Raw genomic sequence first — 25,620 nt, 5'->3', positions numbered from 1 at the left:
TACTCCAGAGTCCTTTCTACTGTCTGCATTATTTCAGTCTTGTTCTTGTTTGTAATGCAGTTTCTTTATCGTATATTCAGGGATCCTTGTTCTATCTCGCAATTATTTTTCCAGTTACTCAAATGCCTTTCTTAGTAACGTGTCTTTCTCTTTTTCTCAAAAATTGACTTTGGTTGTTCTGTACTCTCCTTCTGTGTTCTTGCCTTCCTCGGTATGTCTTATTATTCAGTCTCCACTGTTTCCTGATCCCTTGTCTACATTGTTACCATCACCACAGCCCTCCCATTCCTGATCCCTGTTCTGTATTGTCACCTGTGCCACACCCCTCCCATTCCTGATCCCTGCTCTGTACTGTAACCGGCGCCACAGCCCTGCCCTTCCTGATCCCTTTTCTGTATTGTATTTCATGCCACAGCTCTGCCATTCCTGATCCCTGTTCTGTATTGTCACCCGAGCCACAGCCCTCCCATGCCTGATCCCTGTTCTGTATTGTCACCTGTGCCACAGCCCTGCCCTTCCTGATCCCTGCTCTGTACTGTAACCGGCGCCACAGCCCTCCCATTCCTGATCCCTGTTCTGTATTGTAACCCGTGCCACAGCCCTGCCCTTCCTGATCCCTGTTCTGTATTGTAACCCGTGCCACAGCCCTCCCATTCCTGATCCCTGTTCTGTATTGTCACCTGTGCCACACCCCTCCCATTCCTGATCCCTGTTCTGTATTGTCACCTGTGCCACACCCCTCCCATTCCTGATCCCTGTTCTGTACTGTAACCGGCGCCACAGCTCTGCCATTCCTGATCCCTGTTCTGTATTGTAACCTGTGCCACAGCCCTGCCATTCCTGATCCCTGTTCTGTATTGTAACACGCGCCACAGCCCTGCCATTCCTGATCCCTGTTCTGTATTGTAACCTGTGCCACAGCCCTGCCATTCCTGATCCCTGTTCTGTATTGTAAGCCGCGCCACAGCCCTCCCATTCCTGATCCTGTTCTGTATTGTAACCCGCGCCACAGCCCTCCCATTCCTGATCCCTGTTCTGTATTGTAACCTGTGCCACAGCCCTGCCATTCCTGATCCCTGTTCTGTATTGTAACCCATGCCACAGCCCTGCCATTCCTGATCCCTGTTCTGTATTGTAACCCGTGCAACAGCCCTGCCATTCCTGATCCCTGTTCTGTATTATCACCTGTGACACAGCTCTGCCATTCCTGATCCCTGTTCTGTATTGTAACCCCCGCCACAGTCCTCCCATTCCGGATCCCTGTTCCGTATTGTCACCCGCGCCACAGCCCTGCCATTCCTGATCCCTGCTCTGTATTGTAACCCGCGCCACAGCCCTGCCCTTCCTGATCCCTGTTCTGTATTGTAACCTGTGCCACAGCGCTGCCATTCCTGATCCCTGTTCTGTATTGTAACCTGTGCCACAGCCCTGCCCTTCCTGATCCCTGTTCTGTATTGTAACCCGCGCCACAGCCCTGCCCTTCCTGATCCCTGTTCTGTATTGTCACCCGCGCCACAGCCCTGCCATTCCTGATCCCTGTTCTGTATTGTAACCCGTGCCACAGCCCTGCCATTCCTGATCACTGTTCTGTATTTTCACCCGCGCCACAGCCCTGCCATTCCTGATCCCTGTTCTGTATTGTCACCCGCGCCACAGTCCTCCCATTCCTGATCCCTGTTCTGTATTGGAACCGGTGCCACAGTCCTGCCCTTCCTGATCCCTGTTCTGTACTGTAACCGGCGCCACAGCCCTGCCCTTCCTGATCCCTTTTCTGTATTGTATTTCATGCCACAGCTCTGCCATTCCTGATCCCTGTTCTGTATTGTCACCCGTGCCACAGCCCTCCCATTCCTGATCCCTGTTCTGTATTGTAACCCGTGCCACAGCCCTCCCGTTCCTGCTCCCTGTTCTGTATTGTAACCCGCGCCACAGCCCTGCCATTCCTGATCCCTGTTCTGTATTTTCACCCACGCCACAGTCCTGCCATTCCTGATCCCTGTTCTGTATTGTCACCCGCGCCAAAGCCCTCCCATGCCTGACCCCTGTCCTGTATTGTCACCCACACCACAGTCCTCCCATTCCTGATCCCTGTTCTGTATTGTCACCTGTGCCACAGCCCTGCCCTTCCTGATCCCTTTTTTGTATTGTGATCCACACAACAGCCCTGCCATTCCTGATCCCTGTTCTGTATTATCACCTGTGCCACAGCCCTGCCATTCCTGATCCCTGTTCTGTATTGTAACCCGCGCCACAGCTCTGCCATTCCTGATCCCTGTTCTGTATTGTAACCCGCGCCACAGCCCTGCCCTTCCTGATCCCTGTTCTGTATTGTCACCCGTGCCACAGCCCTCCTATTCCTGATCCCTGTTCTGTATTGTAACCCATGCCACAGCCCTCCCATTCCTGATCCCTGTTCTGTATTGTAACCCGTGCCACAGCCCTCCCATTCCTGATCCCTGTTCTGTATTGTAACCCGTGCCACAGCCCTCCCATTCCTGGTCCCTGTTCTGTATTGTAACCCGCGCCACAGCCCTCCCATTCCTGATCCCTGTTCTGTATTGTAACCCGTGCCACAGCCCTCCCATTCCTGATCCCTGTTCTGTATTGTAACCCGTGCCACAGTCCTGCCATTCCTGATCCCTGTTCTGTATTGTAACCCCCGCCACAGTCCTCCCATTCCTGATCCCTGTTTTGTATTTTACCCGCGCACCAGCCCTGCCATTCCTGATCCCTGTTCTGTATTGTCACCCACGCCACAGCCCTGCCATTCCTGATCCCTGTTCTGTATTGTCACCCCACCACAGTCCTCCCATTCCTGATCCCTGTTCTGTATTGTAACCCCCGCCACAGTCCTCCCATTCCTGATCCCTGTTCTGTACTGTAACCCGTGCCACAGCCCTGCCATTCCTGATCCCTGTTCTGTATTGTCACCCACGCCACAGCGCTGCCATTCCCAATCCCTGTTCTGTATTGTCACCCGCACCACAGCCCTGCCATTCCTGATCCCTGTTCTGTATTATCACCTGTGTAACAGCCCTGCCATTCCTGACCCCTGTCCTGTGTTGTCACCCACACCACAGTCCTGCCGTTCCTGATCCCTGTTCTGTATTTTCTCCCGTGCCACAGACCTACCATTCCTGAACCCTGTTCTGTATTGCAACCCCCGCCACAGTCCTCCCATTCCTGATCCCTGTTCTGTATTGTAACCCGTGCCACAGCCCTGCCTTTCCTGATCCCTGTTCTGTATTGTAACCCCCGCCACAGTCCTTCCATTCCTGATCCCTGTTCTGTATTGTGACCCGCGCCACAGTCCTCCCATTCCTGATCCCTGTTCTGTATTGTCACCTGTGCCACAGTCCTGCCATTCCTGACCCCTGTCCTGTATTGTCACCCACACCACAGTCCTGCCATTCCTGATCCCTTTTCTGTATTGTGATCCACACCACAGCCCTCCCATTCCTGATCCCTGTTCTGTATTGTAACCCCCGCCACAGTCATCCCATTCCTTATCCCTGTTCTGTATTGTAACCCGTGCCACAGCCCTGCAATTCCTCATCCCTGTTCAGAATTGTCACCCGCGCCACAGCCCTGCCATTCCTGATCCCTGTTCTGTATTGTCACCCGCGCCACAGCCCTGCCATTCCTGATCCCTGTTCTGTATTGCAACCCATGCCACAGCCCTACCATTCCTGATCCCTGTCCTGTATTATCACCCGTGCCACAGTCCTGCCATTCCTGACCCCGTCCTGTATTGTCACCCACACCACAGTCCTGCCGTTCCTGATCCCTGTTCTGTATTTTCTCCCGTGCCACAGCCCTGCCATTCCTGATCCCTGTTCTGTATTGTACCCGTGTCACAGCCCTGCCCTTACTGATCCCTGTTCTGTATTTTCACCCGTGCCACAGCCCTGCCCTTCCTGATCCCTGTTCTATATTGTGACCCACGCCACAGTCCTCCCATTCCTGATCCCTGTTCTGTATTGTCACCTGTGCCACAGTCCTGCCATTCCTGACCCCTGTCCTGTATTGTCACCTGTGCCACAGCCCTCCCATTCCTGATCCCTGTTCTGTATTGTAACCCGTGCCACAGCCCTCCCGTTCCTGATCCCTGTTCTGTATTGTGATCCGCACAACAGCCCTCCCATTCCTGATCCCTGTTCTGTATTGTCACCCCTGCCACAGCCCTGCCATTCCTGATCCCTGTTCTGTATTGTAACCCGCGCCACAGCTCTGCCATTCCTGATCCCTGTTCTGTATTGTAACCCGCGCCACAGCCCTGCCCTTCCTGATCCCTGTTCTGTATTGTCACCCACGCCACAGCCCTCCGATTCCTGATCCCTGTTCTGTATTGTAACCCTTGCCACAGCCCTCCCATTCCTGATCCCTGTTCTGTATTGTAACCCGTGTCACAGCCCTCCCATTCCTGATCCCTGTTCTGTATTGTAACCCGCGCCACAGCCCTCCCATTCCTGATCCCTGTTCTGTATTGTAACCCGTGCCACAGCCCTGCCATTCCTGGTCCCTGTTCTGTATTGTAACCCGCGCCACAGCCCTCCCATTCCTGATCCCTTTTCTGTATTGTAACCCTCGCCACAGCTCTGCCATTCCTGATCCCTGTTCTGTATTGTAACCCGCGCCACAGCCCTGCCCTTCCTGATCCCTGTTCTGTATTGTCACCCGCGCCACAGCCCTCCCATTCCTGATCCCTGTTCTGTATTGTAACCCATGCCACAGCCCTCCCATTCTTGGTCCCTGTTCTGTATTGTAACCCGCGCCACAGCCCTCCCATCCCTGATCCCTGTTCTGTATTGTAACCCGTGCCACAGTCCTCCATTCCTGATCCCTGTTCTGTATTGTAACCCCCGCCAAATTCCTCCCATTCCTGATCCCTGTTCTGTATTTTCACCTGCGCCACAGCCCTGCCAATCCTGATCCCTGTTCTGTATTGTAACCCGTGCCTCAGCCCTGCCATTACTGATGCCTGTTCTGTAATATCACCCGTGCCACAGTCCTGCCATTCCTGACCCCTGTCCTGTATTGTCACCCACACCACAGTCTTGCCGTTCCTGATCCCTGTTCTGTATTTTCACCCGTGCCACAGCCCTGCCATTCCTGATCCCTGTTCTGTATTGTCACCCCCGCCACAGTCCTCCCATTCCCGATCCCTGTTCCGTATTGTCACCCGTGTCACAACCCTGCCCTTCCTGATCCCTGGTCTGTATTGTGACCCGCGCCACACCCCTCCCATTCCTGATCCCTGTTCTGTATTGTCACCCACACCACAGTCCTCCCATTCCTGATCCCTGTTCTATATTGTATTTCATGCCACAGCCCTGCCATTCCTGACCCCTGTTCTATATTGTGACCAGCGTCACAGTCCTCCCATTCCTGATCCCTGTTCTGTATTGTCACCTGTGCCACAGTCCTGCAATTCCTGATCCCTGTTCTGTATTGTGATCCGCACAACAGCCCTCCCATTCCTGATCCCTGTTCTATCCCTGTTCTGTATTGTATTTCATGCCACAGCCCTGCCATTCCTGATCCCTGTTCTGTATTGTATTTCATGCCACAGCTCTGCCATTCCTGATCCCTGTTCTGTATTCTAACCCGCGCCACAGCTCTGCCATTCCTGATCCCTGTTCTGTACTGTAACCCACGCCACAGCCCTGCCTTTCCTGATCCCTGTTCTGTATTGTCACCCGTGCCACAGCCCTCCCATTCCTGATCCCTGTTCTGTATTGTAACCCCCGCCACAGTCCTCCCATTCCTGATCCCTGTTCTGTATTGTAACCCGTGCCACAGCCCTGCCATTCCTCATCCCTGTTCAGAATTGTCACCCGCGCCACAGCCCTGCCATTCCTGATCCCTGTTCTGTATTGTCACCCGCGCCACAGCCCTGCCATTCCTGATCCCTGTTCTGTATTATCACCTGTGCCACAGCCCTGCCATTCCTGATCCCTGTTCTGTATTGCAACCCGTGCCACAGCCCTACCATTCCTGATCCCTGTTCTGTATTGTGACCCGTGCCACAGCCCTACCATTCCTGATCCCTGTCCTGTATTATCACCCGTGCCACAGTCCTGCCATTCCTGACCCCGTCCTGTATTGTCACCCACACCACAGTCCTGCCGTTCCTGATCCCTGGTCTGTATTTTCTCCCGTGCCACAGCCCTGCCATTCCTGATTCCTGTTCTGTATTGTACCCGTGTCACAGCCCTGCCCTTACTGATCCCTGTTCTGTATTTTCACCGTGCCACAGGTCTGCCCTTCCTGATCCCTGTTCTATATTTTGACCCGCGCCACAGTCCTCCCATTACTGATCCCTGTTCTGTATTGTCACCTGTGCCACAGTCCTGCCATTCCTGACCCCTGTCCTGTATTGTCACCCACACCACAGTCCTGCCATTCCTGATCCCTATTCTGTATTGTGATCCGCACAACAGCCCTCCCATTCCTGATCCCTGTTCTGTATTGTATTTCATGCCACAGCCCTGCCATTCCTGATCCCTGTTCTATATTGTAACCCGCGCCACAGCTCTGCCATTCCTGATCCCTGTTCTGTATTGTAACCCGCGCCACAGCCCTGCCCTTCCTGATCCCTGTTCTGTATTGTCACCCACGCCACAGCCCTCCGATTCCTGATCCCTGTTCTGTATTGTAACCCGTGCCACAGCCCTCCCATTCCTGATCCCTGTTCTGTATTGTAACCCGTGTCACAGCCCTCCCATCCCTGATCCCTGTTCTGTATTGTAACCCGTGCCACAGTCCTCCATTCCTGATCCCTGTTCTGTATTGTAACCCCCGCCACAGCCCTGCCAATCCTGATCCCTGTTCTGTATTGTAACCCGTGCCTCAGCCCTGCCATTACTGATGCCTGTTCTGTAATATCACCCGTGCCACAGTCCTGCCATTCCTGACCCCTGTCCTGTATTGTCACCCACACCACAGTCTTGCCGTTCCTGATCCCTGTTCTGTATTTTCACCCGTGCCACAGCCCTGCCATTCCTGATATCTGTTCTGTATTGTCACCCCCGCCACAGTCCTCCCATTCCCGATCCCTGTTCCGTATTGTCACCCGTGTCACAACCCTGCCCTTCCTGATCCCTGTTCTGTATTGTGACCCGCGCCACACCCCTCCCATTCCTGATCCCTGTTCTGTATTGTCACCCACACCACAGTCCTCTCATTCCTGATCCCTGTTCTATATTGTATTTCATGCCACAGCCCTGCCATTCCTGACCCCTGTTCTATATTGTGACCAGCGTCACAGTCCTCCCATTCCTGATCCCTGTTCTGTATTGTCACCCACACCACAGTCCTGCCATTCCTGATCCCTGTTCTGTATTGTGATCCGCACAACAGCCCTCCCATTCCTGATCCCTGTTCTGTATTGTATTTCATGCCACAGCCCTGCCATTCCTGATCCCTGTTCTGTATTGTAACCCGCGCCACAGCTCTGCGATTCCTGATCCCTGTTCTGTATTGTAACCCGCGTCACAGCCCTGCCCTTCCTGATCCCTGTTCTGTATTGTCACCCACGCCACAGCCCTCCGATTCCTGATCCCTGTTCTGTATTGTAACCCGTGCCACAGCCCTCCCATTCCTGATCCCTGTTCTGTATTGTAACCCGTGTCACAGCCCTCCCATTCCTGATCCCTGTTCTGTATTGTAACCCGCGCCACAGCCCTCCCATTCCTGATCCCTGTTCTGTATTGTAACCCGTGCCACAGCCCTCCCATTCCTGGTCCCTGTTCTGTATTGTAACCCGCGCCACAGCCCTCCCATTCCTGATCCCTGTTCTGTATTGTAACCCTCGCCACAGCTCTGCCATTCCTGATCCCTGTTCTGTATTGTAACCCGCACCACAGCCCTGCCCTTCCTGATCCCTGTTCTGTATTGTCACCCGCGCCACAGCCCTCCCATTCATGGTCCCTGTTCTGTATTGTAACCTGCACCACAGCCCTTCCATTGCTGATCCCTGTTCTGTATTGTAACCCGTGCCACAGCCCTGCCATTCCTGATCCCTGTTCTGTATTGCCACTCGTGCCACAGCCCTCCCATTCCTGATCCCTGTTCTGTATTGTAACCTGTGCCACAGCCCTGCCATTCCTGATCCCTGTTCTGTTTTGTCACCTGCGCCACAGCCCTCCCATTCCTGATCCCTGTTCTGTATTGTCACCCATGCCACAGCCCTGCCATTCTTGATCCCTGTTCTGTATTGTCACCCGTGCCACAGCCCTCCCATTCCTGATCCCTGTTCTCTATTGTAACCCGTGCCACAGCCATGCCATTCCTGATGCCTGTTCTGTATTGTAACCCGCGCCAGAGCCCTCCCATTCCTGATCCCTGTTCTGTATTGTAACCCACACCACAGCCCTCCCATTCCTGGTCCCTGTTCTGTATTGTAACACGCGCCACAGCCCTCCCATTCCTGATCCCTGTTCTGTATTGTAACCCGCGACACAGCCCTCCCATTCCTGGTCCCTGTTCTGTATTGTAACCCGCGCCACAGCCCTCCCATTCCTGACTCATGTTCTGTATTGTAACCCGCGCCACAGTTCTCCCATTCCTGATCCCTGTTCTGTATTGTAACCCGTGCCACAGCCCTGCCATTCCTGATCCCTGTTCTGTTTTGTTACCTGCGCCACAGCCCTCCCATTCCTGTTCCCTGTTCTGTATTGTAACCCCCGCCACAGTCCTCCCATTCCTGATCCCTGTTCTATATTGTCACCCGTGCCACAGCCCTGCCATTCCTGATCCCTGTTCTGTATTGTCACCCGCGCCACAGCCCTGCCATTCCGATCCCTGTTCTGTATTGTCACCCGCGCCACAGCCCTGCCATTCCTGATCCCTGTTCTGTATTGTAACCCGCGCCAGAGCCCTGCCATTCCTGATCCCTGTTGTGTATTGTCACCCACGCCACAGCCCTGCCATTCCTTATCCCTGTTCTGTATTGTAACCCGTGCCACAGCCCTGCCATTCCTTATCCCTTTTTGTGTATTGTAACCCATGCCACAGCCCTCCCATTCCTGATCCCTGTTCTGTATTGTCACCCACACCACAGTCCTCCCATTCCTGATCCCTGTTCTATATTGTATTTCATGCCACAGCCCTGCCATTCCTGACCCCTGTTCTATATTGTGACCAGCGTCACAGTCCTCCCATTCCTGATCCCTGTTCTGTATTGTCACCCACACCACAGTCCTGCCATTCCTGATCCCTGTTCTGTATTGTGATCCGCACAACAGCCCTCCCATTCCTGATCCCTGTTCTGTATTGTATTTCATGCCACAGCCCTGCCATTCCTGATCCCTGTTCTGTATTGTAACCCGCGCCACAGCTCTGCGATTCCTGATCCCTGTTCTGTATTGTAACCCGCGTCACAGCCCTGCCCTTCCTGATCCCTGTTCTGTATTGTCACCCACGCCACAGCCCTCCGATTCCTGATCCCTGTTCTGTATTGTAACCCGTGCCACAGCCCTCCCATTCCTGATCCCTGTTCTGTATTGTAACCCGTGTCACAGCCCTCCCATTCCTGATCCCTGTTCTGTATTGTAACCCGCGCCACAGCCCTCCCATTCCTGATCCCTGTTCTGTATTGTAACCCGTGCCACAGCCCTCCCATTCCTGGTCCCTGTTCTGTATTGTAACCCGCGCCACAGCCCTCCCATTCCTGATCCCTGTTCTGTATTGTAACCCTCGCCACAGCTCTGCCATTCCTGATCCCTGTTCTGTATTGTAACCCGCACCACAGCCCTGCCCTTCCTGATCCCTGTTCTGTATTGTCACCCGCGCCACAGCCCTCCCATTCATGGTCCCTGTTCTGTATTGTAACCTGCACCACAGCCCTTCCATTGCTGATCCCTGTTCTGTATTGTAACCCGTGCCACAGCCCTGCCATTCCTGATCCCTGTTCTGTATTGTCACTCGTGCCACAGCCCTCCCATTCCTGATCCCTGTTCTGTATTGTAACCTGTGCCACAGCCCTGCCATTCCTGATCCCTGTTCTGTTTTGTCACCTGCGCCACAGCCCTCCCATTCCTGATCCCTGTTCTGTATTGTCACCCATGCCACAGCCCTGCCATTCTTGATCCCTGTTCTGTATTGTCACCCGTGCCACAGCCCTCCCATTCCTGATCCCTGTTCTCTATTGTAACCCGTCCCACAGCCATGCCATTCCTGATGCCTGTTCTGTATTGTAACCCGCGCCAGAGCCCTCCCATTCCTGATCCCTGTTCTGTATTGTAACCCACACCACAGCCCTCCCATTCCTGGTCCCTGTTCTGTATTGTAACACGCGCCACAGCCCTCCCATTCCTGATCCCTGTTCTGTATTGTAACCCGCGACACAGCCCTCCCATTCCTGGTCCCTGTTCTGTATTGTAACCCGCGCCACAGCCCTCCCATTCCTGACTCATGTTCTGTATTGTAACCCGCGCCACAGTCCTCCCATTCCTGATCCCTGTTCTGTATTGTAACCCGTGCCACAGCCCTGCCATTCCTGATCCCTGTTCTGTTTTGTTACCTGCGCCACAGCCCTCCCATTCCTGTTCCCTGTTCTGTATTGTAACCCCCGCCACAGTCCTCCCATTCCTGATCCCTGTTCTATATTGTCACCCGTGCCACAGCCCTGCCATTCCTGATCCCTGTTCTGTATTGTCACCCGCGCCACAGCCCTGCCATTCCGATCCCTGTTCTGTATTGTCACCCGCGCCACAGCCCTGCCATTCCTGATCCCTGTTCTGTATTGTAACCCGCGCCAGAGCCCTGCCATTCCTGATCCCTGTTGTGTATTGTCACCCACGCCACAGCCCTGCCATTCCTTATCCCTGTTCTGTATTGTAACCCGTGCCACAGCCCTGCCATTCCTTATCCCTTTTTGTGTATTGTAACCCATGCCACAGCCCTCCCATTCCTGGTCCCTGTTCTGTATTGTAACCCGTGCCACAGCCCTGCCATTCCTGATCGCTTTTTTGTATTGTCACCTGTGCCACAGTCCTCCCATTCCTGATCCCTGCTCTGTATTGTCGCCCGTGCCACAGCCCTGCCATTCCTGATCGCTTTTCTGTATTGTCACCCACGCCACAGTGCTGCCATTTCTTAAGACCTGTTTCTTTATTCTGTTCTCTTTATTGTAGTCCCTTTGTTCTCTCTTAGGTTCTGAGACCTTGTGCCCTATTTACAGAGGTTCACTTTGTGCTCCTCTTTCTTAAGAGCTCCTGGGTGTCCCCCAGGACTCTTTGTGAATAACTGTTCCTTACCTTAATGTGATCTCTTTTTCATAACAGACAGACCATTTTCCATGAAGCATAAAGAATATCATTTATGGCATTAAGTCTATTGTTTTCCTACTTATTCTTTCATATTGTTTTGCTAAAGCCCTTTCCATTGGTTACTCTGCATTGCATCTGTTGTTTTCCTAATTTTATTTTGTAATCGCATTACCCAGTCCCTGTCCATTCTTCAGAGCAGAGCCCACACCAATCTACTCCAGTCTGCACCTCCTGCCCTCAGTGGCGTCTACAGTAAATAAAAAATGGTGAGGCACGAAGGAGCGCATTTCACCCTAAAATCGGGAGCGTGACTGCTGCGGCACTCCTCTTAGCCTTCCATGAGCAGGAAGGACTTCCTTCCTGCTTGTGGAACACATCTCCAACCAATCCTGGAGCTGCTCTCATGCTGTGAATTCAGCTCCAGGATTGGTAGGAGCAGGCTCACCCAGAGCTCATATTGAGGTTGGTGGCCTGTGCCCGCAATCCCCAGGCTTTTCACAGCCTTTGGATTGCTGGGTCTACACTGCGCATGGTGGGCTGGCCGTCACAGGAAGGCCGGCCAATCCGACATGCGCACCGTAGACCAGTGCTGCATTTGCAGGATTCAGCCCCGCCCCCACCCTTGCATTGTACACAGCACAAAAGGTGTGGGGAAAAATAAATAAAATGGCATTGGCATGCCATTTTATTTATTTGTGTTTGCCTGCTGCGCTCGCAGAAGGCGGGCCGATGCTCCTCCGCCCCGAGGAGGAGCCGCCCCTGCCTGCCCTGCCCTTCTCTTTCCAAGCTGCAGACAGTGGCATAACGAAAGTTGAAGGGGCCTCCCCGCAAGGTACACCGAGGGCCCCCTACAGCCGGAGCTCTCCCGCGTGAGTACAGTGCTGAGGGGGCCCCTGCAGCTCAGGGGTCCCCTTGCACTGCGGGGAATGCGGGGGCCCGTGTTACGCCCCTGGCTGCAGATAGTCCATGGTATATCTACAGAGTTCCCTTCTCACTGCAGAGCGTGATCTGCCTGTTAGTCATTCACGTGCCAGCCTCAGCAGGGGTTATGACACCAGGACATGCCCACCTTCTCCCATGGTAGGCTACACTAGATGCTCAGAAGGAACAATGATCTTTAGACAAATACTTGTAAAATGCATAGTTACCTGTCAAATAGATTATGGTTCATTCCATGGCCTGGGACCTGTAAAAAAATGACCAAAATTTAGCATCAGTTTGAGAACCTGTAGTTTTTTAAATAAGCGATAACTTACGAATAACAAAACTTGTATTGGTGTCCCTAACGTCTGCACTCTGTTACAGGCGCCACCATATTAGTTGAAAATCCGTGGCGATGATCCATAGGTCGCTGGTTGCCACTATCTCTTTGTTCCACATGAATATGTTGCTTCACAATTATGATGTTGCCTTGGACATTTCTCTGCTGTGTAGGCTACAATTCAGTGTGTGTGGCCCCTTCTTTCGTGGCATATGGTCCCTTTCGCTGCTATGACATTTAATGTGACTTTCATAATGATTCTTTGTGAAACCTCTTGGGCAACCTGTAATCAATTTTACTGAAATAACCAGCTGGAGTCATTACAACCCCTAGTGTGGCTCACTAGGTAGAGGCGGCAGACCCGTAAGCAGAGAATCGGCCATGGACCAGGTTTCAATTCCCGACGCGGCAGGGTCGTGGACCAGGGTCAAAATGGACTTGATAATTCTCGCCTCGGTACCTACTCTAACCAGGAACACACTCGGCAACTCTGGGCATTAAGCTTGCCTCATCTCTACAACGGCCCCCCACAGACGCCGGGGATGCCTGGTTTCACCTTGGAGATACCCAGAAAGGGACCATCTCACAGGGATAGCCAGGACGGGTTCCCCAGCGGTCCACAGCGCCGGGACGCCCCCGTTGGTGGGCAGCTGTGCGCTTTACAAGCTTACAACATTTACATTAATTTCAATCCCTAAAAATGTTATACCCTATTCTCTTCTTCCATTTCCGACTGTGCTAAGTTTCCTTTAGGCCTGGGCAAAAATTTCGTTCCGTTCGCGGAAATTGCGATAATTTGACATTTTCGCGTTCCGCGGAGAGCGCGAAAATGTCAAAAATTCCGGTTTCCGCAGCTTGGCGATAATTTGTTTCTTGCTCGCGCTGTAAAATAATACATTCTCGCGCGCGCGCGATCGCCTTACCTGAATCCCTGCGTTCGCCGACAAGTTTTCTTGATCCGGTCGCGTTCTCCATGAGATGTTGTATTGTTTTTAGCCATTTGCGCTGTCTCGCGACAGTTCGCGCCCGCAGTGACGTCATGCGTCGCGCGATCACGTCTTTCTTCTCGCGATCATGCACCGCGAGAACAACTCAAAACAAGATGGCCGCGCCCGCAAGCAACCACATGGGTAAGTTGGCGACCCGCAACCATGCAGAAAATCTCGCGAACATGCCGGAAAAAAACTTCCGCATCTTCGCGATATTTCTGCTTGTTTGCGATAATTTTAAACATTTTCGCGATAATTTGCGAAGGTTTATTCCGCAAATTCCGCCCACCCCTAGTTTCCTTAGCTCTTCTCCACCTCTTTCAATAATAACAATAATTCGACATTTGTAAAGCGCAAATGTACTTATAACCCCTAAGGGTATGCAGGCGCTGGGGGCCATCGGGGAGATTAAGTAAGCTATTGCCCAGTGTCACATGATGCTGAACTGGGCTGCCACCGGCGATCGAACCATGAGCCCCATGCTCTACAGTCAGCCGCTCTGGCCACTACGCCACACCTCTACCCCAATCTTTAATTCTTTAAATAAATTATCTTTAAGCCTTATTCATTTCAGAGTCCTGGTGTAATATTATACCAAATCTTTATCATTAATTTCTCATATATCTAGGACCTCTCTTTCCTGCTACCATTATGTTTTTTGTTGTTAATATAATCCTGTTTTTATGACCACCTTCTCCTTCAGGTTCCTACCCTTAAAGCTCCTTTCTTCACATGTGCCAATGTTAACAGCATTTTCTCAAATTGCATGGTCATCTTTCCAGTGTATCTCACATGGTTCATGTTTACCCTCTTACAGCTATGCACAGAACCACTCGAATTATACTGCAGGCGACAACCAAATTATGTGGCGTTGTTGATGAAATTAAGCAGCAAGAAAAGGCAAATTATGCGGCGCAATGCAGCACAAATTCTATTACTTCATTCTTTTGTCTTTTGTCATTTTGATGCATTTTATTATTATCTTGGCAAAGGTTTGACCTCATTGGTATTAGCTTATCAACTTCAGGAACAAGCAACAAAAATGTGACCAGTTAACATTAACAAAGGACCTTACACTGCACAGCAGCATGTGAACTGCTGGGCTTGTCCGGCAACCATCTGTGCAGGTATATATGAGAGTGTGCACTTGGAAGTCACAGGACTGCAGCAGGTGCCTTGTTAACTGAGCACCAGACAAGCCAAGTGTTTGGAGACCTGGCCTTAAGATAACAGAGTATCGCCTCCAGGAAGGAAGAGTGATGCAACTGCTGAGGTGATAATGTGTTTTTTTATGGCATGGGTATATCTGTCATCTGATTGTCTGACCTTGAGGGCCTAGGAGTGTAGGTTTTGCATCAGTTCCTTGTAGGAGTTGAAAGGAGTGGAATGCCACTCATGGACGAGACATGACATCATCCCTAAAGGGAGGTACCCTGTTAGGCAGGATCAGACCTATGGGGACAGAAGGACTGGTTTCCCGGGTGCCAGGTCTCATGGAGCCATCAACAAGCAGACAGAAGGACTGGTTCCCCAGGTGGTAGGCCTCATGTAGCCATCAACAAGCAGACAGAAGGACTGGTTCCCCAGGTAGTAGGCTTCATGGAGCCGTCAACAAGCAGACAGAAGGACTGGTTCCCCGGGTGGTAGGCCTCATGGAGCCACCAAAAAGCATATTTACTGAGGTTCTGTGTGTCGAGCATGAGGGCACACAAGACAGAGAGGAGTTGCCAGTTCCCAACTCCAGATTCTTGTTGGGCAGTGTTAGAAATGGGGGTCTCTAGTTGGCAGAGGTAGGTATAGGTACCTATTTCCAAATAGGGACCCTGGCTTCCAGTCAGGGTAAGGGGGATACACACTTTAGATAACCCCTGCTCACCCCCTTGGTAGCTTGGCACGAGCAGACAGGCTTATACCTTAGGCAATGTGTAAAGTATTTGTAACAACACTCACAGTAACACAGTGATAGTACCACAAATGGGCACCACACCGGTTTAGAAAATAAAGTATCTTTATGTACACTTAGCAAGACCAAAACGACAAAAATCCAACATACAAGTATTAAGAAAAATGGCTTTCAAAATGTTTTAGCAACTGAGTTCAAAGAAAAGCAGGACACACATCAACCCCACTGGTGGCTGTCTGAGAGAATGCACTTCGCCAGCCCCTGTCACTCCAAAACCAGGCAGTCAATACACAAACAGGCAGAGGCACACAGAATGGTTAACAAGAAAATGCCTACTTTCTAAAAGTTACATTTTCAAACACACAATTTAAAAACTATCTTTAGTAAAAGATGTGTTATTAAATTCTGATTTTAGAGAGCCTAAACGTTATTTTTCGATCTTATCCCTATGGGAAGATATGCTTGTAAAATGTTACAAAGCATTCCCCATTCCCTCCTATGGGGAATAGTGAATAGTGAAAAACAAAATTGGCAGAATTTCACTATCAGGACATGTTACACACATCAGTACATGTCCTACCTTTCACATACACTGCACCCTGCCCCGGGGGTACCTTGGGCCTACAATAGGGGTGTCCTACATGTAAGAAAAGGGATGGGTAGGGCCTGGCAAGTGGCTGCACTTGCCAAGTCGACATGGCAGTTAACAACTGTGCACAGACACTGCAGTGGCAGGTCTGGGTTACCTTTTCAGTGCTACTCATGTGGGTGGCGCAATCAGTGCTGCAGGCCCACTAGTAGCATTTGATTTACCAGCCCTGGCACACTTAGTGCTCTTTACTAGGATCTGACCAGTAAGTCAAATATGCCAATCATGGCTAACCAATCATGTTCATAAGTTACCCAGAGGGCATATGCACTTTAGCACTGATTAGCAGTGGTAAAGTGCCCAGAGTCCTAAAACCAACAACAACAGGTCAGGAAAATAGGAGGAAGAAGCAAAAGGTTTGGACATAACCCTGCAAAAAAGGGCCAAGTCCAACAGGCAGTAAGTGGGAAACAAGCAGCAAATCATCCCTAAATTCTTGTCCTCATGGGAAAGTGACTAGGCATGGAGAGGAGCACAAATTCCTCAAAAGATTCCCACATACAAATATTAGTCCCCAGACGTTCCCCAATATGCTCCCAAGTTTGAGGGCATGGGCAGAATCCAATGCTTTAGGTGTACCCAAGAGGGATGTCCGGGGAAACACCACCCACATCAGCTTGTGAGATGAGCTTTGCCTCACAGTTCACTGTACAACTGTCCAGAGTAGGTGTGAGCACTTGTAGGCAGGCTTGGCCAATTATACTACAGAATATTGAGGCTAGGAATATTGTGATACACTAATATTGTAGACAGAATTTCGAAAGGACAAAATATCTACAGGTAAGTGCATATAGGGATAAGTATGGATCTACTATTCTTAACTCCACATCTTTGCACCTTTAAGATATACATATATATATATATATATATATATATATATATATATATATATATATATATATATATATATATATATTCATACATATCTCATCAAGGTACATATATGTGAAGTTAGGTATAGAAAATCTATAATCTATGCCTATGCACATTTCGATATCTTGTCCTTCGATATTGTGTGCATGATATTTGGTGCTACTCAGATTCCTACCTGGATATTCCAGGGACAAACAATCTTTACCACCATTCGTGGAGAGCTGAGGTGGTCCTGATCCTGGAGGAGTGGAACAAGAGGTGTTATTTCATTTGTGTACGTGAGGGCTGAAAAAGAGAGGAACTAACAGAATACATGTATATGCATCCTGAATGCATGTTTGTACTCAGCTTTCCAGAGACCCTTGTTTGTCGTCAATAAATTGCCTTGTTGAGACAGGGCTATAAACAATCTTGAGAGTTTTTATCTGGGAGATGCATGAGAGGGGTTATCCACTTAGATCTGTATGAAATACATTGCTTCCCTGTCGCATACTTAACACACAGACTAGAAAGTATGCTCGCTCCTGTACAGGTTAGTGTCAACCATACCCGTACAGGAGAGTGCCACCTGCTGTAATGATTTCCCTTTTGGGTCCACTTTGGTTCTCCCTTAGTTTTACCCATTAGATGTGTTTTTTAATTTTTTTTATTTTACAGAGTTTTATATAGCGCAAACTTGACCCCAATGTATCGAAGCGCTTTACATAGCACCAGTTGCATTACATGAGGACACATTCATTTTTTTAAATATTTTTGAAATTTTTTGGTAGGCACGGGGAGTTATAGTGATTTGCCCAAAATCACAGGATGTTCAGCGTCGTTGCTGAGACTCGAACCGAGTTCCCCAGATTCGAGGACGACCGCCTTAGCCTTTAGGCCAACTCCTCTCCCCATAGTTTGCTGCTGCTTTGCGCAGTTCCACATAATTCATTTTTTTTGTGACATTGTGTTATTGTAGAAATACGCTTCATAAGTTATTTGTTATTTAATGCCTTTTCTTGGGATTTAGTCTGAACATTTTGTACAAGGTTGAACAACATGGTGTACTGTTTTCTTGTGCCCGATCAGTAACATCTCCTAACCTTTTTAGATATAACACAGTAGCATAGCTGTAGTTTTCGAATACAGTAGTTCTTATACTATAAACCGTGTCCAGGTATGGAGACAGGAGCCTTGCATAAACTGAGTTTACACCATGATGTGGACCACCTAACTACCATCATCAGGTATGGGGTCTGGTGCTAATCCCAAAGATCAGTAATACTGTGCTAACATAGTGAGGGTGGGCTAAGATAGATATATTATTTGCCATGCTGGTGACGTTCATTGTATACAGCCTGCTAGTAATGCTAATTACATTGCTTAGTTTCATTTGTCTACTTATCGCAGCACACCTGCTTCAAAATAGACTACGATAGATTCAATAAATATATTGTAAACTTCCTTCATGTCTTTCTTTTGTTTACTATGGACATGCATGAGTGAGAAAGACAGGTGATGATCTGTTTCCACAGCTCCCTTGGAGACTAGAGGGTCATGTTCTAGGTTGCTGAAATCATCTTTTACTCTGGAAAGGTTAGGAGTTCAGGTGAGGCACTGTGAGCTAGCCAGGATTTGGGCCGACATATACTAACCTGGTAGAGAGATTCAGTCCCTACAATATGATGTCCTGTTGTACCAAAGCACAGTTCTGCGTACCGGCAGAATTCCTGGGACACTGCTAGACAGTTCATAGTGCACACAGGGGCGGCTCTAGGCTCATGGTGGCCCTGTGCAGGGAGCGCAGGTAGGGGGCCCTGGAAGAGGGGGTCCGGGCGGGGCGGAGCTCAGGAAGGTGTTTTAATAAAACGTCCAGAAAAGTAACATGGTAACAGAAAAACGACGTTTACTTTTTGAGTGCTCATCACTTGGATACTTTGTTTTAGAATCTGGGTCTCTGGAGGGACCCCTTTCAACAAGAAAAACACGTTGCGCGTCCGTAAGAGAGTTCGGCCACAAAGTAGGATCCCTCCAATCACATAAATCATATTCAGAACACGGGTCTGTAACATGGCCTTGCTCTTTGGCTTCCTTTTCAATACCAGCATCATCCGTCTGTAAACTCTGAACCTCCTTCAGAATGCCAGATGTTGATGGACCGATGAATGATGTTTGAGTTTCTCTGTCTGAGGGTCTTTTGTAATAATCCTCATCCTGAGTTGGTAATTGCTGCATGTTTGTATCAATTTCAGAGTCACCTTGTTCCTTTTCATTGGTCTGCTCATGAGTATCATTCTGCTCATGGATATCATCATTTTTTTGTTCTTCTTTATGGTCGTCAGCGCCTGTTTTACCTAGTGCATCAGCAGTACTCTGGCCAGAGCATTCTCCATCTTTAGGTTTCCCTTGGGTGATAAAGTTCAGGATTGCTCCTTCCTGTGACACTACGAAAGCCTGCTGAGCCACATTTCTCTTTCGTTTCGAATAACCAGATTTGTGTACTCGAATTCTCTTCATTTTGCTTGCAATGCAGCGGGCGAGGCTAGCAGTGGGTAGGGAAAAAAAGGAAGACAATCAGCAGTGGCGGCTGCTGAAAGATTTTGATATGTCATTTTTATTTTCTTGCAAAAACAACAGTTGATGGACAGAATGTAGAACAATGTCATACATTCACCCCAGTACCGAGATCTGGGCCTAAATCCATCGTTTTTTTGCTCACCACACCACCCCAGTTCAGACATGGCCATATGCAAATCAGCCTTGACCCTGTGCCTCATGGGAACAGTCCAGCCCGAACTGCCAAGCCATGTCTTCCCTGGACTACACAATGAAGGACCAGCATACCTTAATGAACGAATGAATTTCCACCAACCTACCAGGAAAATATGTTCCAGAACCATCTCCCTAGCAGCCACCCAATGCAGCCACTGATAAAACAGTGGAGGCCGCTACTTCTCCCACCTGGCAGTGAAGACCTGAAATCCCTCCCCCTGTACCTCAGAGCCTCACCATCGCTCCAGCAGTTCAGGAAGGACCACAAGACCTCGCTGTTCAACCAACAAGCAGCATGATCCAGCAGCATGAATCCCACACCGCCTCGAGACCCTTATGTGTGAAGCAGCTGAGCTTTACAAACCCTGACTGATTGATAGTAATTACCCTTCCCACTACATGTATGACACATTATGAGGACTAGCCACATATGGAAGGTTTATTTGAAGAGTGTTATAAAACTATAGGGTAGATCATGTGACTTGGCATACAAGGTCTGTTTTCTCAGTCCACTGAGAACAGTAGAGTCTTGAGAATAGTTCATGATCTATTTGGGAAGTGACCTTAGCAGGAAGAGAGTAAGCTACCTTGAAATCATGGCACACAGAGACCTGTCTCAGTACGTCACTAACTGATCCTGAAGACAGCCTACAGGTAACCAAAGACGCGTCCACTTTACCACATTGTCAAAAGACAAAATACAATATATTTAATTAAGGTTTCTTATATAGTGCCATATTCCAGCAACCAGTTCTGCTCGCTTTCAGAGCACCTATTAAACAAGGATTAATTACAGTGAGTCCTAAAGCTATGAAAAGGCACTAGAGGTTCACTGAAGCAAAATTAATGTGCAAGGAACATCCAGTCAGGAGACTACTTTCAAGCAGACGTACGAATCACTAGCACAGCGTACCAACGACCCCATGGGCCGTGGCATAAGCAAGGAAAATGGCCCCTTTGGCTGCTGCTCAGGAAGTAAAATATAGCAATTATCAGGGTTCAATGGGCCCCTGAGAGTTTTGGGTCTCAGTACCACTGTACTTGCTGAACCAATGGTAACTATGCCCCTAGTATGGACAGAGAAGGCTGCTTCACCAATTGAAAACTGAGGACTAGTTAAACTAGTTTTCTCTGCTAGTCACATGACAAGCACTGGAATGTAATTAAAGGAATGATCAAGAAGCCAGTCTCCTACCAAGGTCTCTGCAAAAGGGCATTAGACTGAGTTAACATTCTATTCCAGGCGTCCATCCATAGGTGCTTGCATTTCATGTCTGCTTCAACACCATATAAACAGACATAACCAAATGCCAAGTACATTCAAACACTCGATGTTTTAAAAGATTTGTGCAGGCAGATCCACTCATTAGATCACAAGTATCAGCTTCATACTCTGTTTTCATCATTGTTGATAAGTAATTGTAATCATTTTAATGAATCCTTAACATTACGTCTAACACCTCGTACCCTGCTCTCCTCTTCCCCCCAATACGACCGTGCCTCCCAAGTTACACCTCCAAAAGTCACCATGCCTCCCTTCAGCCACAAGTAAACACCGCCCCTGCACTCCTGACTCACTCTTCCCTCAACATACAGCGCCGATCTGTACCACTCCCTACCCCTGGCGCACGGTGACCACCTCTCCGACCCGCGCCCTCTCAGAGATGAATCGTGAGAGAGAGTCTCTCTCTCAAGATTCATCATGCCCTCCCTTCCCATGACCACCAGAATACCTCCAGCTCGCCACCTCACATGGCTTACCTCCACCCAGACCCAAAGCACACACCATCTACGATAACATCCTCACCCAACCTTCCCCACACCCCGGGCTCCTCACCCCCACGGGCTGGGATACATTCCTACGCCTGATCTGCCCTCCTCCCCAGGGCTCCCCACACCCTCGTCCAATGGCTCACCTTCCCTCGGGTTCACTCTGCAGTGGCACACGCTGACCTCCTCACTCCCCCTCCACATGCACTGACCCTCGGGCTGCTCACCTCGCAGCTGGCACCAAAGGTTGCACACTGGCATGCTATCCTCTGCAAGGCGGCCTTTCTTGCCCAGGGTCTCTAGGCGCGCCGGTGCATGGCCTCGGCCGGTCTCAGTGCTGCTCGCTGCACGCCGGGCACGGGTGCTGCCACCCCTCCTGCCGCCAGTGATGCGTGGTGCTTCTGTAACCCCTTTGCTGCAGGACTCGCGGGCACTGCGCATGCGCGCGCATGCGAGCCTCCGGAGGTGCCAGATCTGGACTATTAAAACAAGCTCGATTCTCCTGGAAAAAAGTTCTAAACAAGCACAAGACCTACCAGAAGAGCCCGAAACAAGGTTGACCCCACACAAAGACGAGACTGGGTTAGAAAGGAAAAGAGTATAAGAACAACCATTCAGCGTGCATCACATTGGATTTAGCACGCCTCAGTCGTTCATGCGCCAAATCCCTGCCAGGGGCCGCCACGAATATGTATTGTATCCGATTCCTCGTGGTGGCCCCTGGGGTTTGGTGGCCCTGTGCAGGTGCACAGCTTGCACATGCCTAAGGCCGCCCCTGGTGCACAGGTGACATTATCTTTATGTCATTACCAGAGAACACCACATTAGTGTACTCACCATTGTCACACTTCCAATAGCAGCAAATGCTTTGATGTCAGCAGGCCTCAAGGTGTGAACTGTTTAGATAAAAAAGCAGTGACATTTCAAATCCACATGTAAATATGATTTTTTTTTATATACTGTCATATAGTCAGCAGACAAGTAAAGCCATTCAAACATCTTTCAGGGCCAGTTTGTGGTTAGTTGAACTATTTGCTTACATGACAGCAAACCCATGAGGTACTTTATTTAGAAGAATGGAAAAAATAACAGATTGTAGGAAATCTCGCTTCTTAGCTATTTTCTGACTGCACAAACAATATGATATCAGGGAAGCTCTGTAAAATGAATTGAAAGCCCTGGGTTGAAAAAGGATGAGGTCAATAATTGCAGCAGACTATAGTAGAGTGTGTTTTAGAGACGCTTTTCGGGTAGAATATTGTTGTGAACATGCTCTATAGCACTGAGGTATATGCTAAAGACCATGGCAAAAACACGTTACACAGTTGACTTTTCTGACTAGCAATTCCGCATGCTATCATGTATGTCCACTGAAGAGATAATCACTCATTTATTTAGATAAGCAGTGTTGAACTTTGTCACTTCACTCTCATAACACCTTCTTAACCATGTAGCAGAGAGGAGGATGCAGTGTGCTTTGTGCTGGGGCTCTTGCATAATGTCACAGTTTTGAACAGCCCTGTTTTCAGAGCATATCTGAGTGCCTCAGCTGGTCTAAAACTGTATTGTTTAGGAATGAATTGTTTACAGAGAATGCTTCGAAAATTGATTCCAGACTTCTTGAAGCAGTGTTCTAAATGTTGGTGTTGACATTGAACGGTAGGACTCAAGGGCTGCTAGTAGGCAATGGATTTCATAATGCGTTTGGAAGTATTTCTGTAATATTTGTGGACTAGGATTGGGAATTGAACTGTGAGTGTTTCTTTCATTGGTCAATAGTAACAGCGGAGGGCTACCAAGTTGGATCTGATGTGTTCTTCGTTTGTACTTAATAGGCAGGCTGTGTGAATTTACTGTATTGGCCTGCAAAGTTTATGCTTTCATTTGACAAGTTGCAATTACCCATCTCTTTTGCCTTTTTGCCATCCTAACTGATGTACCTTTTATTGAATACAATCAAAGTGGCAGTATCCTTTGCAGGATTCGTATAATGTTCAGGGTTTCAGTGCTTGAGGGAGCTGCAAAGTAAATGACTCAACCTCAGAAGCAAGAGGGATGTTGAGACTTATTGAAAAATGCCATTTGGAATGAAGTTGGATGATGAAAACCCTAGCTAGGCTTATATTCTTTAAATGCAAACACAAACTCGCAAACGCAATGCAGTGCCTATCTTTACAGGGTATTGATATCAACAGGAATGTTAGTTTCAGCATTAATTATTGCAAAATCCATACGTTTGCTGTGATAATCATGTCAGGTCTTTTGTGAAATTATTTTCTTCGGAGGACACTTGCACCCATGATGTTTTGTCTGTGCCTATAATGTTAGACCTCTCAGAATTCCAAAACATTGTATATATCACCCAATGTTTGCCAGACTTTAAAAAAACTATTTTTGACTTTAAACCAGTATATGTGCAGATAAAGAATGCTAATGGCAGGTTATTGAAATATGTTGGTTTATTTTGTCTTTTTTTGGATTTCTAGTTAAATATTCAGAGTGAACACTGTGAGCCGCCAAATGTCAATAGCAAAACTCTCCTTGTGAAATCCTTTACTATGGTGGTTGGAATGTGGAGATTCAATATAAATGAGTGATTTGGAAAAAATAGACTTCTGTGAAATGTATCTGGTATGACACCTTCTGCAACTTTGGTAGTTCAACCTGGAGTGAATCTTTGTTCAATATATGAGCTAGGATTTTTATCATCCATGTACAAATGTTCAGTCGCCTTCGATCCAGAGATAGGTGACCCTGAACCTCTGCTGCCAGCAATAACACATTCACCTGCTTCTAAACATTTTTACATTTTATCTTAATTGTATTCTTTTGTTTTATCTTTTTCTAAATTGTTTGTATCCTTTTTGATGATGACACATAGAAGACTACTTAGAAATAAGTCAGGAAAAAACAGAGAAGGCACAAAACAAACATTGTAGAATAAAAATAACGAGTACGGAATACCAGAATAACCATAATGTTCATGAATAAATACACAATGCACTTATTTACGGAGTCTGGCATCCTGTCGCCCTTCTTGAGGTGAGCTGTGCAGAAGCTGGTAAGAACCACCAGAAGCTCAGGTTACCCTGAGGAATACTGCAGAGCAGTCCACTAACCTGACTCTGGGGTAGGATGAGGGGACAGCTGAGAGCTGCATGGAAACAGGAAACGTTTCTGAGACTGAAAGAGAAAGCAGAAGGATGTCCTTGAGAATGCTGTTTCCCTCGAACTCTTTGTCCATTAGTGGTTTATCACCATTTGAAGTCAATTTTGAAGTGCCATAAAGAGATAAAACATACCAGGAGAAACAAAGAGAAAATTCACGTCATTGTTAAGGTTCTTTTGATTTTTATTCACGGTGTGCACTTGATACAGAACAGCCAACGCGTTTCGCCCAAACAAGGGCTTCTTCAGGGCTCTCAGAAAGTAAGACTGAGGAGGTCCTGGAGGAATGAGGAGACTCAAATTTCTCTCCTATGGGTTTTGTCAAAGTGAGGTTCCGTCAGGGTTCGGGCCAATAATGAGAGCCCTGAAGAAGCCCTTGTTTGGGCGAAACGCGTTGGCTGTTCTGTATCAAGAGCACACGTGAATAAAAATCAAAAGAACCTTAACAACGACGTGCATTTTCTCTTTGTTTCTCCCGAATTGTTGCATTCATTATAAACAATTTCCTTGAATATTGCCTCTCATACCCCTGTATAAAACAAGATTATTTATGGTCATATAGCAGCTGGCCATTTGCGGCCAATATCTTATTACTTTTCTGTGACTTGTCTAGGCAGTGCAGTCATCCATAACCCTGCTGCATGTTCTCCTCTCTTAAGTATAAAACATACCAGCTACATAATGATCAATATAGAGTACATATAAATAAGCTGTATCTCAAAAGATGCCCTTTCTACAGCCAGTCAGTATAGTAGTGTTTGGTGTCATACATTCCACTATAACAGAAAGCAGGTGATAAGTTATGGAATTCCTTTTCAATAATGCCATTCTCTATAGCACTAAACAGAACACCCGTAGATTCCCTTAAGGCCACTGATCCTGTCTCCTACTTCTCTTCTAAAATCATCTTCATTCCCTCCCCATTTCAAACTCATTTTAATCTTCCAGGGAACAGCTCTCTTCTGTGTCCCTTTTCGTCTCTT

The 25,620-nt window shown here is 48.6% G+C and overlaps 1 protein-coding gene across 1 annotated transcript in view; it reads right to left on the bottom strand.

The window, feature by feature from the left end:
* PLB1 (phospholipase B1) overlaps window positions 1-25,620 on the bottom strand; it is a 440,448-nt gene that overhangs the window by 362,512 nt on the left and 52,316 nt on the right. Inside the window, exons 3-5 of the mRNA XM_085610369.1 lie at window positions 24,589-24,652; window positions 22,307-22,365; window positions 12,422-12,459 (exon numbers count right to left, since the gene is read on the bottom strand). Of these exons, the coding sequence (XP_085466495.1) occupies window positions 12,422-12,459; window positions 22,307-22,365; window positions 24,589-24,652 (161 nt within the window). The remainder of the gene's footprint in view (window positions 1-12,421; window positions 12,460-22,306; window positions 22,366-24,588; window positions 24,653-25,620) is intronic.

Source organism: Triturus cristatus, chromosome 6, assembly GCF_964204655.1.
Source record: "Triturus cristatus chromosome 6, aTriCri1.1, whole genome shotgun sequence".
Classification (NCBI taxonomy): domain Eukaryota; kingdom Metazoa; phylum Chordata; class Amphibia; order Caudata; family Salamandridae; genus Triturus; species Triturus cristatus.
This window is presented reverse-complemented; position numbering and strand designations above follow the sequence as displayed.